The sequence below is a fragment of the Ranitomeya imitator genome, chromosome 4, assembly GCF_032444005.1.
Source record: "Ranitomeya imitator isolate aRanImi1 chromosome 4, aRanImi1.pri, whole genome shotgun sequence".
In the NCBI taxonomy this organism is placed as follows: domain Eukaryota; kingdom Metazoa; phylum Chordata; class Amphibia; order Anura; family Dendrobatidae; genus Ranitomeya; species Ranitomeya imitator.
The window spans coordinates 359860967-359875513 of NC_091285.1; the positions used below are offsets into that span (position 1 = coordinate 359860967).

Sequence of the window (14547 nt, forward strand, 5' to 3'; positions counted from 1 at the left end):
GGTTGCGTGGTTGCTAGGGAATCGCCACATGTATTCAAGCTGTCTAAAAGCTGCAAATCATGCAGCTGCGTCAACAAAAACTAAATCTCCGAGCACTCACAAATACTCGGAGACCACTCAAGAGTGCTCAGGAAAACCCGAGCAATGAGTATACTCGCTCATCACTAGTCACTACATTTGTTAATACCTCTCTTAGGCTGATGTCTGAATTCCTGGGTGAATGTGGACACCTCTGTCAGCAATGCCTGCATTTATTGGTAAGTAGGAACCTACTATAATTAAAATCACCACATGTTGAAGGGCGGAGTGCTCGGTCAGTAAGCTAAAAAAAAAATGACTGGCCCATCCAGACTAGTGTGAATAGGTGCATACCAGGAGGAGCTACCTCCATATAGAATATACAAAAAAAGGTTGCACTCTATCGTGCCAAAGCATGTCAATGTGAAATATATGAAATATGAATAGCATAAGAGAGGTATTCACACACATAGGGACCCATTAGTCTTTGAGACCACCTTGACGACGGTTGATGGGCAGATATAATATGGCCAAATTCTATGCTAAGCGTTCCATTTTTTCTTCCTAATAGTCAAAAGCCGTATTGCTATTCATATTTCATGTATTTCACATTGACATGCTTTATCATGATAGCGTGCAACCTTTTTTTGTATATAACTTACTAGAAACCAATCGCTTTAATCTTGACTACAAAATAGAGTGCAACCTTTTTAATATATTGTATATGGAGGTAGTGCCTCCTGGTATGCACCTATGCACCTATTCATACTAGTCTGGATGGGCCAGGCAGTTTTGTCATTGGTTTCTAGTAAGCAACCGAGCAACAAACAGGCATTGATTGCAGCTGTTATCAGTTCCTGGTACCATGTTATAACCACAGAGAACCTGAGAGGTCTTGTTGAATCAATGCCAAGGAGATGCAAAGCTGTTACCAATGCTAAAGGATACCCTACACCAGGGGCCTCAAACTGCATTCCTCGAGGGCCGCAGACCATGCGTGTTTTCAATATTTCCTTCGCATTGCACAAGGTGCTGGAATCATTCTGTGCAGGTGATTAAATTATCACCTGTGCAGTACAAGGAAATCCTGAAAACATGACCTGTTTGCGGCCCTTGGGGAATGCAGTTTCAGACCTCTGCCCTACACGCTACTAAACAAAAAACAAATAGGGATAGAATGAAATTAACATATTAGGACGTGATATTTTGTTTCGGCCATTCCACCATTCTTACAGAAGTAATGAGATATTTTGTGTTATGGTAACCTTTTTTCTATGTAGAGGTGTTCTAATCTACCTTAGACTACTTGCGGCATTACTGCTATAAACACTTTGCATGATTGCATGCTTAAAACTTTCAAAAATGACAAAAATTTGAAGTGCAGCCACAATTTTGGCCACTAGTGTAATATACGAGTTTCACTTTTTGTATTGAAGAAATGAAATAAATTAACATCTTGATGATATTCTAATTTTGCGAGAAGCACCTGTATAAGGGTTAAAAGTTGACTAGATATTTCTCATTTATTCAAAATGTACAAAACCATTTTTTTAGGGACCACATCACATCTGAAGTGTCTTTGAGGGATCTATATGAAAGAAAATACTCAAAAGTGACACCATTCTAAAAACTGCACCCCTCAAGATACTGAAAATCACATTCCCTTCAGGTGCTTCACAGCAATTAATGGAATGTGGAAGGAAAAAATAAACATTTAACTTTTTTTCTCAAAATTTTTCCACTTTCACAATGGTAACAGGAGAAAATGGATCACACAATTTGTTGTGCAATTTCTCCTGACCATGCCAATATACCATAAGTGGAGGAAAACCACTGTTTAGGAGCATGACAGAGCTCGGAATTGAAGGCGCGCCATTTGCCTTTTTAATGTAAAATTTGCTGGAATAATTAGCGGACGCCATGTCGAGAGCCCATGATGTGCCTAAACAGTGGAAGCCCACCACAAGTGATACCATTTTGGAAACAAGACCCCTAGCAGAACTTATCTAGATGTTTACAAGCACCTTGAACGCCAGGTGATAAACAAGTTTATAACGATGAGCCTTGAAAATAAAAAAAAAAAAACAAACACATTTTTCCCACAAAAATGTTTTTTAGCTACAAATTTTGCATTTTCATAAGGGTAACAGGAGAAAAAGGACCTCAAAATTTGTTCTGAAATTTCTTCTGAGTTCACCGATACCCCATATGTGGTTGAAAACTACTTTTGAGGCACAGTGCAAAGCTCAGAAAGAAAGGAGCGCCGTATTATAGTGCAGATTTTGCTGCACTGGTTTGAGGGTGCCATGACACATTGGGAGAGCCCCTGAGGAGCCAGAACAGCAGAAGCCCCCCTAAGTGACCCCATTTTACAAACTATACTCCCCCAATGAATTCATCTAGGGGTGCAGTGATCATACTAACACCACAGGTGTCTCACAGAATTTTATACCATTGCATGGAGAGCCCAACAAACAGGCTATCCATGCATGTGTTGTGACTGACACAGCCGCGACACATGCAGCTGCGGCGCCGATCAGCTGACTGGCCAGCACGATCCAGGAAGCCGGGTTCCCTCTGCAGCTTGCCGAATAAGAGGGAACCCGAGCAAATTCGCTCATCCCTAATTGGCAGCTACGAAGTTTAGAAACACGTAAAAGTTCACAAGTCAAATAACCTTTTAACTGATACATTTTCACTGTATAACAAAAACAATTCCACCTAGATGTATACTATTTCCATGAGGTCGAGTAGTTTTATACTTATGGAAGAACCGTTGCTTAGTTCATGAATCTAATTTGTTTCTGCAGAAATTGTGCATTTATGTAAATAAATAGCTATATAAAATACATACATGTGCTAGAATAGTCAATAGACTGGAAAGTGCAAACTAGTTTTACTTATTAATTGCAAACGGAATCTTCCTAGTAAATCAAAATAATTTGCTCACAAATGAATAATGGTTAAATGGTCAGAAAAAAAATAAATGTAAATGTAACAACAGATGAAATGAAGATGTAGGAGCTATCACTAAGGACATTTTCGGATTAATATCACATATTTTGCCTGATCCTTCATAAATAGTGCCTCAGTTTTATTTTGCAAATTGTGTAAAAGCTTCTTATTTAAGTGTCAAATTGTTCTTACAACATTGTCATAAAAGCCTTAGATTCAGCATTAGGAAAGGGTAACACAACTACAAATTTTCTCATCCAAGATAATCAGGCTGATTATGATAATTACACTTTGATCGAACTCTGATCAGAATTTGAACATAGCGTGATCCGATTTTCTCGGATGCAGAGATGGAAAAAAAGTCTCCATCTTCTACACTCTGTCAGTCCGTGAAAATCAGATAGCATTCAGATTTCATCAAAGTGCGTTCTGATTTGTTTGATGGGTCCATTGGTTTGCATCATGGCCGAGTGTGATCTGATTTATGGATGTAAATCGTGCATGCTGCAATTTGTTCTTCGTATAGACTCGGTCCAAGGAAAAAAAACGGACATGTGCACAGCCTCATAAAATAAAATTGGTCCAAGTGTGATCCGATGTTTTGTAAGATGACACTTGGACTGAGAAAGCGGTCATCTGTATGAGCTCTTAGGGTATGTGCACACGTAGAAGTAACCTCTGCGGATTTTTCTGCACCTGTTTTGAGAAATCCGCAGGTAAAAAGCACTGCGTTTTACCTGCGGATTTACTGCGGATTTTATGCATTTTTTGTGCGGATTCCACCTGCGGTTTTACACCTGTGGATTCCTATTATGGAGCAGGTGTAAACCACTGCGGAATCCACACAAATAATGAACATGCTGCGGAATAAACTACGCAGCGTTTCCGCGCTGTATTTTCTGCAGCATGTGCACTGTGGATTTTGTTTTCCATAGGTTTACATGGTACTGTAAACGCATGGAAAACAGCTGTGAATCCGCAGCGTCAAAACCGCTGCGGATCCACAGCAAAATCCGGAACGTGTGCACATACCCTCACGATGAGTGTAGTGGGAACTTTTTCTTATTTAAAAAGAGATAATAAGTGGCCATAGCAAGAGCATTGGTTATCTACAGTAGTATCCCCTGTACTTTAGCTAAGGTTTTGTTTGTCGACTGAGTTTATAAAAAAAAGGAGAGTTTTCACAGCTTATGGAAATTTCACAAGTTATGGAACAGATGGATAAAGGGTCAAATTAACCTTGTTGAAGGAAGATGTATTTTGCTTTTTCTCTCTTTTTTGTGCCCTACAAATAGGGAATGTGCACATGTGAAGTATTTGCAGCAGAGATTTCTGCACCAAAACTGCTGCACCAAGCTGAACTTTAAAGTAGCAGCAAAAAGAATAAGATTTCTGAAATCTCATGCACATGCTGCTTATTTTTTCCTTGCAGATTGGAAGCAGTTTCAAATTTGCCTCATGTCAATTCTTTCAGGGTTTTTGCAGTGATTTTCACTCATTCAAATAAAGAGGGGAAAAAACTACTAAAAATTGCATGCACAAAAAAGTGTCAAATAAGTGCGCATTTTACATAGCATTTTCCTGCCATGTGTTTTTGCTTCAGAAATTTTTGTTACTAATACTTTTGCTGCAAATACTACTGATTTATGAAATAATAATTATAAAGACGGTTGCACTTTAATATGCACACCCCACATGAGCAGGATTTGGGAGTTCAGTAGTTTTCTTTCTTTGAACTGCAAATCATCACAATGTAACAACACACTTGCACTTGATATAATCTAAAAAAAAAATTAATAAAAAAATGTATATTTTAAGTAACTTCCATTCAATTTTTGTTCCATTCATTTTTATGAGAAATGTTGTCTTTTCCCATTTTATTTCCTAGAGTATAAAGTACCTATAGGGAGCAGCTCTAAATTTGGGTAGTGCCAATGCAGCTATAATTTGGGTAATGCCAATGCAGATATTACACTTATTAGTAATAATGAGTTATGACTAAGAACCCATAGAATGTAAGTCCGCAAGGACAGGGTCCTCTCCCCTCTGTACCAGTCTGTCACTGTAAACCTGTTTACTGTAAACGATATCTATAACCCTGTAGGTAACCCCTTCCTCATGTACAGCACCATGGAATTAATGGTGCTATATAAATAAATAATAATAATAACCCAGGAGCTAGGGTTGGAAACGGACTCCAAACATGTTTTTGTTATTGTTTTTTTTTATTGTTGAATTTTAATACTATGGATTAAATATTACTCGGACAAATGTTAGGTTTTGTTTTTTGTTTTTTTAAATCTGTCATACAGTTTCAGAGATATAGGCCTTTTTACTTAGTGCTAATTTATACGGACTTTACTAGGGGGGGCGTTACTCACAGGATAATAGTAAAAAGCAGCCTAATAACACAACCTAAAAGAATCTCATCAGTAGCACCCAAATGTAACTAAATAAAAAGGGCCGCATCTCTGGAACTCTATGATGGATTTAAAAACAAACATAAAAACAAACAAAAATTAGTACAGTCAGGGGAGCTGTGGAAATTAGTAAGGCTATTTTCACACTAGCGTCGGTACGGGGCCGTCGCCATGCGTCGGCCCGACGTACCGACGCAAACTGCGAAAATAATGAACAACGGGGGAAGCGGATGCAGTTTTACAACGCATCCGCTGCCCCATTGTAAGGTCCGGAGAGGAGGGGGCGGCGTTCCGGCCGAACATGCGCGGTCGGAAATGGCGGACTCGACGCACAAAAAAAACATTACATGTAACTTTTTTTGTGCCGACGGTCCGCCAAAACACGACGCATCCATCGCACGACGGATGCGACATGTGGCCATACGTCGCAATGCGTAGCTAATGCAAGTCTATGGAGAAAAAACGCATCCTGCAAGCACATTTGCAGGATGCGTTTTTTCTCCAAAACGACGCATTGCGACGTACAGCAAATAACGCTAGTGTGAAAGTAGCCTTAAAGCTAAAGCTGGCCACTTTTCACCTGGTGGTGACGTCCTTTTTGATACCTTAGATTTTGTCCAAAGCAAATAAACTCATCTAATACCTAGAGCAGTCACAGAAAATCTTTCATGCACTTTTACAATATACTCTGTTGCATTATTGATTCCAAAAATACATCACTTATGCAATTTAGTTCAGCTGAGCTGTACTTCGCGAAATAACTGTAAGGCTATCATAGAATTTCATTCACAATTGAAAAAAATATATTCTGGTGTGGAAAATAACCAACTGCACTGTGTTGCATTGTCTCTTGGTACATGTTAGATGTTCCTATTTTGTATAATGAAATGACACTTACCTTTTGTTTCAAGTTTAAGCTGCTCAGCCATTAAGGTGTCTAATCTGTTACCGAGCACAAAGGCCAGAAATGATAAGATGAGAGCGTCCAAAATTCCAATGATAGCCAAAATGTATGCCCAGCGCACTGAACATGCACCAAGGGAGTACTTATCGGTCTTTTCACCACACATACGCCTGACTTCATCTGCATCCCAACCATCAGGAAATATCATACAACCAAGTACAAGGCAAGCAGCTGGAAACAAAAGAAATAATGACATTATTAAGGCATTGCAACACGAGAAAAAATACTCATGTCGTTAAAATTTTACAATTTTAACATTTAAAGAGTTTTTCCCATCTTCATACTCTTTTCTATTGATCCTGTAAGCACTGCTTTGAAGCTGTCCGGAATCACTGAAGCACTAAGGCCGGGGTCACACTTGCGTGTACAATGTGAGAAACTCGCTTGAGTCTCTAGCATCAATTCCTGGCACTGCTGCCTGCAGTTCGGACCGGAGAATTCAGCTGCTTAGAAATACATGCAGCCGCACGCTCCGGTCCCGAGTGTCTGCGGCAGTCCAGGGTATTAATGCGAGTGTCCCGCATTGCACACGCAAGTGTGACCCCAGCCTAAATCTTGGCCATCTTCTATCTCCTTGGCAATGAGCTTTAACCAAAAGAAAAGTGTTAATGAAACTTATTAAAGCGATCCCGTCACCAGGCTTGGCCGCATTAAGATACGGCCACTGCCTTTAAGGGCTTATCTACAGCATTCTATAATTCTGTAGATAAGCCCCCGATCCAACATGAAAGATAAGAAAAATAAGTTTTATTTTACTCACCAGGGGGCGGTCCAGTCCAATAGGTGTTGCAGGTCCGGGTCCGGCGCCTACCATCTTCTTGCGATGCCGCCCACCTGCTTGCTTATGGCTCCCTGACATCGCGCTCCTGCACAGGCGTACTTATCTATCCTGTTGAGGGAAGGGCAAAGTACTGCAGTGCCCAGGGGTCGGGAAAGGTCAGAGAGGCCCAGCGCCTGCGCACAGCATACTTTGCTCTGCCCTCATCAGGGTAGATAAGTACGCCTGCGCAGGAGCGCGATGTCAGGGAGTGATGAAGCAACAGGAGGGCAGAGATCATAAGAAGATGGGTGGCGCCGGACCCGAACCCATCGGACCGGACCGCGCCCCCTGGGTGAGTATAATGAAACTTATTTTTCTTATCTTTCAGGTCAGATCGGGGGCTTATCTACAGCATTATAGTCCCAGTCCTTTTGTCTGCCCTTATTCACACTGAGGTCAACATTGACACATGGTAAGGTTTTAATATTAGACAGTGTAGGACTATCCCGATCAGAGTTACCTTGACGTGGTGGAATGGCTTTTGAGCTATTTTTTGATCAAAAAACAGTATTACTAAAACCCCTGTGTTATTTAAATGCACTTTTGCTTTTTTACTTTGTTACAGCAAGGTTTTTTTGCTCACTTTTTCTCTTGTAGGTTTTATGTGTTTTGTGGCCAATGTTAAAATGCGTTTGACTTCTGCATGTGTACTAACTCAAGTTAAGCTCAATTTTTTTTTTTCTGTTTTAAACATTGTAATGCATAGGAGAACCATTGCAATTGATTTCTTTTTTTCATATTAGAAAATCGCTTAAGCTAAAAAATGAAAAACTGACAAAACAGTGATGAAAATTGGATCAAAAATACTAATGAAATACAAAACATTTTTTGCACTGCAGAAAATCTCTGAAGTCTTAATGAGGAGTAAATTTGTGATTTTCCACTATTTACTTTACAATTTAAGTTAGGTTCACACTTGAGCTGGCCTTAATTAGTTCTGCCATTTTTACTGGAAGAAAAAAAAACACTGCATGCTGTTTAAGTGAAGGGCACATTAATGGGAACAATACGGACCCCATTATAGTCAATGGAGACCATTTAGACTAGAGCCTCTTATTTCCATCATGGGACATAAACATTTTCTTTCATTAGCTGTTTTTCTGTTAAAATGGAACTCCAAACCATAGTGTGAACGTAGCCCTACTTGTTTGCTAAGAGTCAGCCTTTTCTGGATTGAAAAATTAGATGTAGGATGATCATGAAGTAATATGATCTGGATACAGTTAAAATTTATTGGACTATTTTTCAACAATCCTCATCTAACAAAGTCCTTGCTCTCAAATTATCATTCATGGTTTGAATTTGATTGCATTTTAAACCAACAGCTTAACTTTAAAAAGGTAATTGGATTCATTCTGCAAGCCACTGAAAGATTGAGATTTACCGCCTCATGGAATGTGTGTATTATCAGCATTTTACAGCAAACTCGATTGGAATGATAAACAGAAGAAATGGGGACCTAGCAAACGGGACAAATGTGCTGTTCGTGAAAATGCCTCAAAGAATAAGCTCATGAGCACTGATTAAACCTCCCGTTATACTGCATTAATGTACAAATATAAAACATTTATAAATTCTTTCATCAGCTCAAAGACACAGACGGTCAAGTCTTTTTCCGGCTATGTAAAAAAAAAAAGTTTGAAAAAAATCTGCTCAAGTTACATGTCTTATGATGTATAAGGCTACGTTCACACTAGCGTTGTGCACCGCTGCGTCGGCGACGCAACGCACAACGCACGCAAAAACGCAGCAAAACGCACGCAAAAACGCTGCGTTTTGCGACACATGCGTCGGGTTTTGCCGAAATTTGGACGCAAGAAAAATGCAACTTGTTGCGTTTTCTTGGTCCAACGCTAGCGGCAAAAAAGACGCATGCGTCGCACAACGCAACAAAAAAAAACGCATGCGTCCCCCATGTTAAATATAGGGGCGCATGACGCACGCGTCGCCGCTGCGTCACCCGACGCAAACTAGCATAACGCTAGTGTGAACGTTACCTAATGAAACACCTACATTTGACGATTCATTTTTCCTCTAGATATGTCCCAGCCCAACAGCTAAATTAATTTCTATTTAAACCCAAGCATATTTCTACAAAGAAAATTGTATGTGATATTTGCGCTAAGTTCACTTATATGAAGCCATAAATAGTTAAAATACTGGGAAATGTCATAAACAAGGTTCTCCATACAGGACTGTGATTAACAAGATGTGTTTACCTTAATATCAAAGAAAAGGAAATCTGACATGCGGAAAGGTCCTTCACTCATGCGCTGAAAGGTTGGTATCTGAAGCCTTCTCTGAATCTCTGTTCCAAAAATATCCAATATGTTGCAGAGCAAATAGTAGTATAGGAGACGCTGTCCCAGCCGGTGACTAGCGTGCTCCCCCAGAGCTTGGTAACTGCCGTGCACAGGCAGTGGCGGCCGCGTGTATAGAGCTGAAGCCGACAAGGTGCAGGACCTTGTGTGACGTCACAGTCACGTGATGTGTACACGTGACCAGCTGACTGTTAATCACAGTCCTGTATGGAGAACCTTGTTTATGACATTTCCCAGTATTTTAACTATTTATGGCTTCATATAGGTGAACTTAGCGCAAATATCACATACAGTTTTCTTTGATTAACCACTTCTGGGACGATTGGGAGTGATTTCGTCCATATATTTGCTGCTTATTCACCTGGAGCAACTAAGCAGCGCCGTATGGTTCATTTTTAGACATATTTCTACAAAGACCTACCAAAAATGTATTGTCTCTACTGTCTGTCCAGTGTTCTCCTGGCAGCAAAGGAAGGACAGATTACATTTTTATCTGCTAAAAATTGTGTAACTCTTAGGCCATGTTCACACGTTGCAGTTTTTACCGCAGATCCGCAGACTTTTTGACGCTGCGGATCTGCAGCAGTTTTCCATGCGGTCTACAGTACCATGTAAACCTATGGAAAACCAAACCGGCTGTGCACATGCTGCGGAAAAAAACGCGCGGAACTCCTTGTGCGGAACTGCAGCCTTTCTGCAACCATTGACTTGCATTGAGTCGGGCACATCCGCAGCAAAACCGCAGATGTAAAAAAGATCTGCGGTTTAGCTGAGGAGGAAACGCTGCAGTTTGGGAGGGGGGAAGAGTGTGGGCGGAGTGTGGGCGGTGACTGTGTGCGTGTGTGTGTGCGGGCGGGGTCTGCGAGCTCTCCGTTCCGGGGCTGCAGGCTGTCCGGGTGGTCTGCGGGCTGTCCGGGGGTCTGCCGTCTCTCCGTGCTGGGTCTGCGGGCTGTCCGGGTGGTCTGTCCGGGGGGTCTGCTGGCTGTTCGGGTGTGTGTGGCACTGTGTGTGTGTGTGTGTGTGTGCATGTGTGTGTGTGTGCAGGCATCGTCCAATGGGACTACAAGTCCCATCGGGCTATGCCTGCTACAGTGACAGTGAGTGACACATTAGCCAATGATGGGACAGTAGTAGTCCCATCATCCGGCTAATGTGTTGAATGTATAAAAAAAACACAAACATACATATTACATCCAACATGCATACTACATACATCCAACATGCATACTACATACATCCAACATGCATACTACATACATCCAACGTGCATACTACATACATCCAACATACTACATACATCCAACATATTACATACATCCAACATACTACATACATCCAACATACAACATACATACATACTACATACATACAACATACTACATACATACAACATACTACATAAATATAACATGCAACATACATACAACATGCAACATACTACATACATACAACATGCAACATACATACAACATGCAACATACATACAACATACAAACAACATACTACATACATACAACATACTACATACATACAACATACTACATACAACATACATTCAACATACTACATACATACAACATACTACATACATACAACATATTACATACAACATATAGACATACAGTACATACAACATAGAGTACATACTCACCATCACTTGTCACTTTGATCCCCGAAACCAGTGTCACCTGTAAAAAATATTAAAATAATAAACAAACACTATACTCCCTGATCTGCAGAAATCCAATTAAAACGAGTGTCCCACGACGATCTCCCGTGGAGAGCAGCAGCATCAGATGATGCGCCCGCTCTCCAGGGGCTCCAGGAATACAATGACGGAAGGTATCCTTCCGCACTGTATTCCTCCGCCACTGTAAAAAATAGTCCCTAGTCTTACTTGTGGCACTGGTGTGTGAGAAAGTTCCCATGCAGCAATGCCATAAAGTGAGACCCTGAACTAAGGCAACCTCTTCAGTGATGCACTGTAGGAGCCATTGTCTCCTGTCAGTGTGTCACTGAAGGTCTATAGAGCAGTGACATCACCCGATGTCACTGTTCTATAGGGGAGATCGTTGTGGGACACTCGTTATTAATTGGACTGCGTCGGACAGGTAGTATACTGTTGGTTTATTATTTTTAATTTTTTACAGGCGATCGAGTATGGTAAGTATGGTTCAATTAAGAATATTAAAATACTTTTTTCTGGCTGTGTCTTTATTTTTGTTTACTCTATCACTACTCTAGGATTAATAATGGATAGGCGTCTTATTGACACCTCTCCATTATTAACCCGGCTTAATGTCACCTTACAATATCAAGGTGACATTAACCGCTTATTACCCCATATCCCACAGCTACTCAGGAGTGGGAAGAGAGGGGCTAAGTGCTGGAATTGGCTCATCTTACAGATGCACCATTTCTGGGGTTGCTGGGGGCTGGTATTTGTAGCTGGGGGGGGGTGGGGGGGTGGGCAATATCCATGGCCCCTCTCTAGGCTATGAATATTAGCCCACAGCTGTCTGCGTAGCCTTTCTGGCTATAAAATATAGGGAGACCCCACGTCATTTTTTTGGAGTTCCCCCTATTTTAACCCCTTCATGACCCAGCCTGTTTTGACCTTAAAGACCTTGCCGTTTTTTGCAATTCTGACCAGTGTCCCTTTATGAGGTAATAACTCAGGAAAGCTTCAACGGATCCTAGCGGTTCTGAGATTGTATTTTCGTGACATATTGGGCTTCATGTTAGTGGTAAATTTAGGTCAATAAATTCTGCGTTTATTTGTGATAAAAACGGAAATTTGGCGAAAATTTTGAAAATTTCGCAATTTTCACATATTGAATTTTTATTCTGTTAAACCAGAGAGATATGTGACACAAAATAGTTAATAAATAACATTTCCCACATGTTTACTTTACATCAGCACAATTTTGGAAACAAAATTTTTTTTTGTTAGGAAGTTATAATAAGGGTTAAAATTTGACCAGCGATTTCTCATTTTTACAACGAAATTTACAAAACCATTTTTTTAGGGACCACCTCACATTTGAAGTCAGTTTGAGGGGTCTATATGGCTGAAAATACCCAAAAGTGACACCATTCTAAAAACTGCACCCCTCAAGGTACTCAAAACCACATTCAAGAAGTTTATTAACCCTTCAGGTGCTTCACAGCAGCAGAAACAACATGGAAGGAAAAAATGAACATTTAACTTTTTAGTCACAAAAATTATATTTTAGCAACAATTTTTTTATTTTCCCAATGGTAAAAGGAGAAACTGAACCACGAAAGTTGTTGTCCAATTTGTCCTGAGTACGCTGATACCTCATATGTGGGGGTAAACCACTGTTTGGGTGCACGGCAGGGCTTGGAAGGGAAGGAGCGCCATTTGACTTTTTGAATCAAAAATTGGCTCCACTCATTAGCGGAAACCATGTCACGTTTGGAGAGCCCCCGTGTGCCTAAAAATTGGAGCTCCCCCACAAGTGACCCCATTTTGGAAACTAGACGCCCCAAGGAACTTATCTAGATGCATAGTGAGCACTTTGAACCCCCAGGTGCTTCACAAATTGTTCCGTAAAAATGAAAAAGTACTTTTTTTTTCACAAAAAAATTATTTTAGCCTCAATTTTTTCATTTTCACATGGGCAACAGGATAAAATGGATCCTAAAATGTGTTGGGCAATTTCTCCTGAGTACACCAATACCTCACATGTGGGGGTAAACCACTGTTTGGGCACATGGTAAGGCTCGGAAGGGAAGGAGCGCCATTTGACTTTTTGAATGAAAAATTATTTCCATCGTTAGCGGACACCATGTCGCGTTTGGATAGCTCCTGTGTGCCTAAACATTGGCGCTCCCCCACAAATGACCCCATTTTGGAAACTAGACCCCCAAGGAACTTATTTAGATGCCTAGTGAGCACTTTAAACCCTCAGGTGCTTCACAAATTGATCTGTAAAAATGAAAAAGTACTTTTTTTTCACAAAACAATTCTTTTCGCCTCAATTTTTTCATTTTCACATGAGCAGTAGGATAAAATGGATCATAAAATTTGTTGGGCAATTTCTCCTGAGTAGGCCGATACCTCATATGTGGGGGTAAACCACTGTTTGGCACTCGGCAGGGCTCGGAAGGGAAGGCGCGCCATTTGACTTTTTGAATGGAAAATTAGCTCCAATTGTTAGCGGACACCATGTCGCGTTTGGAGAGCCCCTGTGTGCCTAAACATTGGAGCTCCCCCACAAGTGACCCCATTTTGGAAACTAGACCCCCCAAGGAACTTATCTAGATGCATATTGAGCACTTTAAACCCCCAGGTGCTTCACAGAAGTTTATAACGCAGAGCCAGGAAAATAAAAAATAATTTGTCTTTCCTCAAAAATGATTTTTTAGCCTGGAATTTCCTATTTTGCCAGGGATAATAGGAGAAATTGGACCCCAAATATTGTTGTCCAGTTTGTCCTGAGTACGCTGATACCCCATATGTGGGGGTAAACCACTGTTTGGGCGCACGGCAGGGCTCGGAAGGGATGGCACGCCATTTGGCTTTTTAAATGGAAAATTAGCTCCAATCATTAGCGGACACCATGTCACGTTTGGAGAGCCCCTGTGTGCCTAAACATTGGAGATCCCCCAGAAATGACCCCATTTTGGAAACTAGACCCCCAAAGGAACTAATCTAGATGTGTGGTGAGGACTTTGAACCCCCAAGTGCTTCACAGAAGTTTATAACGCAGAGCCATGAAAATAAAAAAAAAAAATTATTTTCTCAAAAATGATCTTTTAGCCTGCAATTTTTTATTTTCCCAAGGGTAAAAGGAGAAATTTGACCCCAAAAGTTGTTGTCCAGTTTCTCCTGAGTACGCTGATACCCCATATGTGGGGGTAAACCACTGTTTGGGCACATGCCGAGGCTCGGAAGTGAAGTAGTGACGTTTTGAAATGCAGACTTTGATGGAATGCTTTGTGGGCGTCACGTTGCGTTTGCAGAGCCCCTGATGTGGCTTAACAGTAGAAACCCCCCACAAGTGACCCCATTTTGGAAACTAG

At 40.9% G+C, this 14547-nt stretch overlaps 1 protein-coding gene across 2 annotated transcripts in view; it reads right to left on the minus strand.

Moving 5' to 3' along the window:
• The window catches only part of LHFPL3 (LHFPL tetraspan subfamily member 3), a 127511-nt gene that overhangs the window by 72905 nt on the left and 40059 nt on the right, over nucleotides 1-14547 (minus strand). For both annotated transcript variants that reach the window (XM_069765103.1, XM_069765104.1), the window contains exon 2: nucleotides 6292-6528. In XM_069765103.1, coding sequence (XP_069621204.1) covers nucleotides 6292-6528 — 237 coding nt within the window. The remainder of the gene's footprint in view (nucleotides 1-6291; nucleotides 6529-14547) is intronic.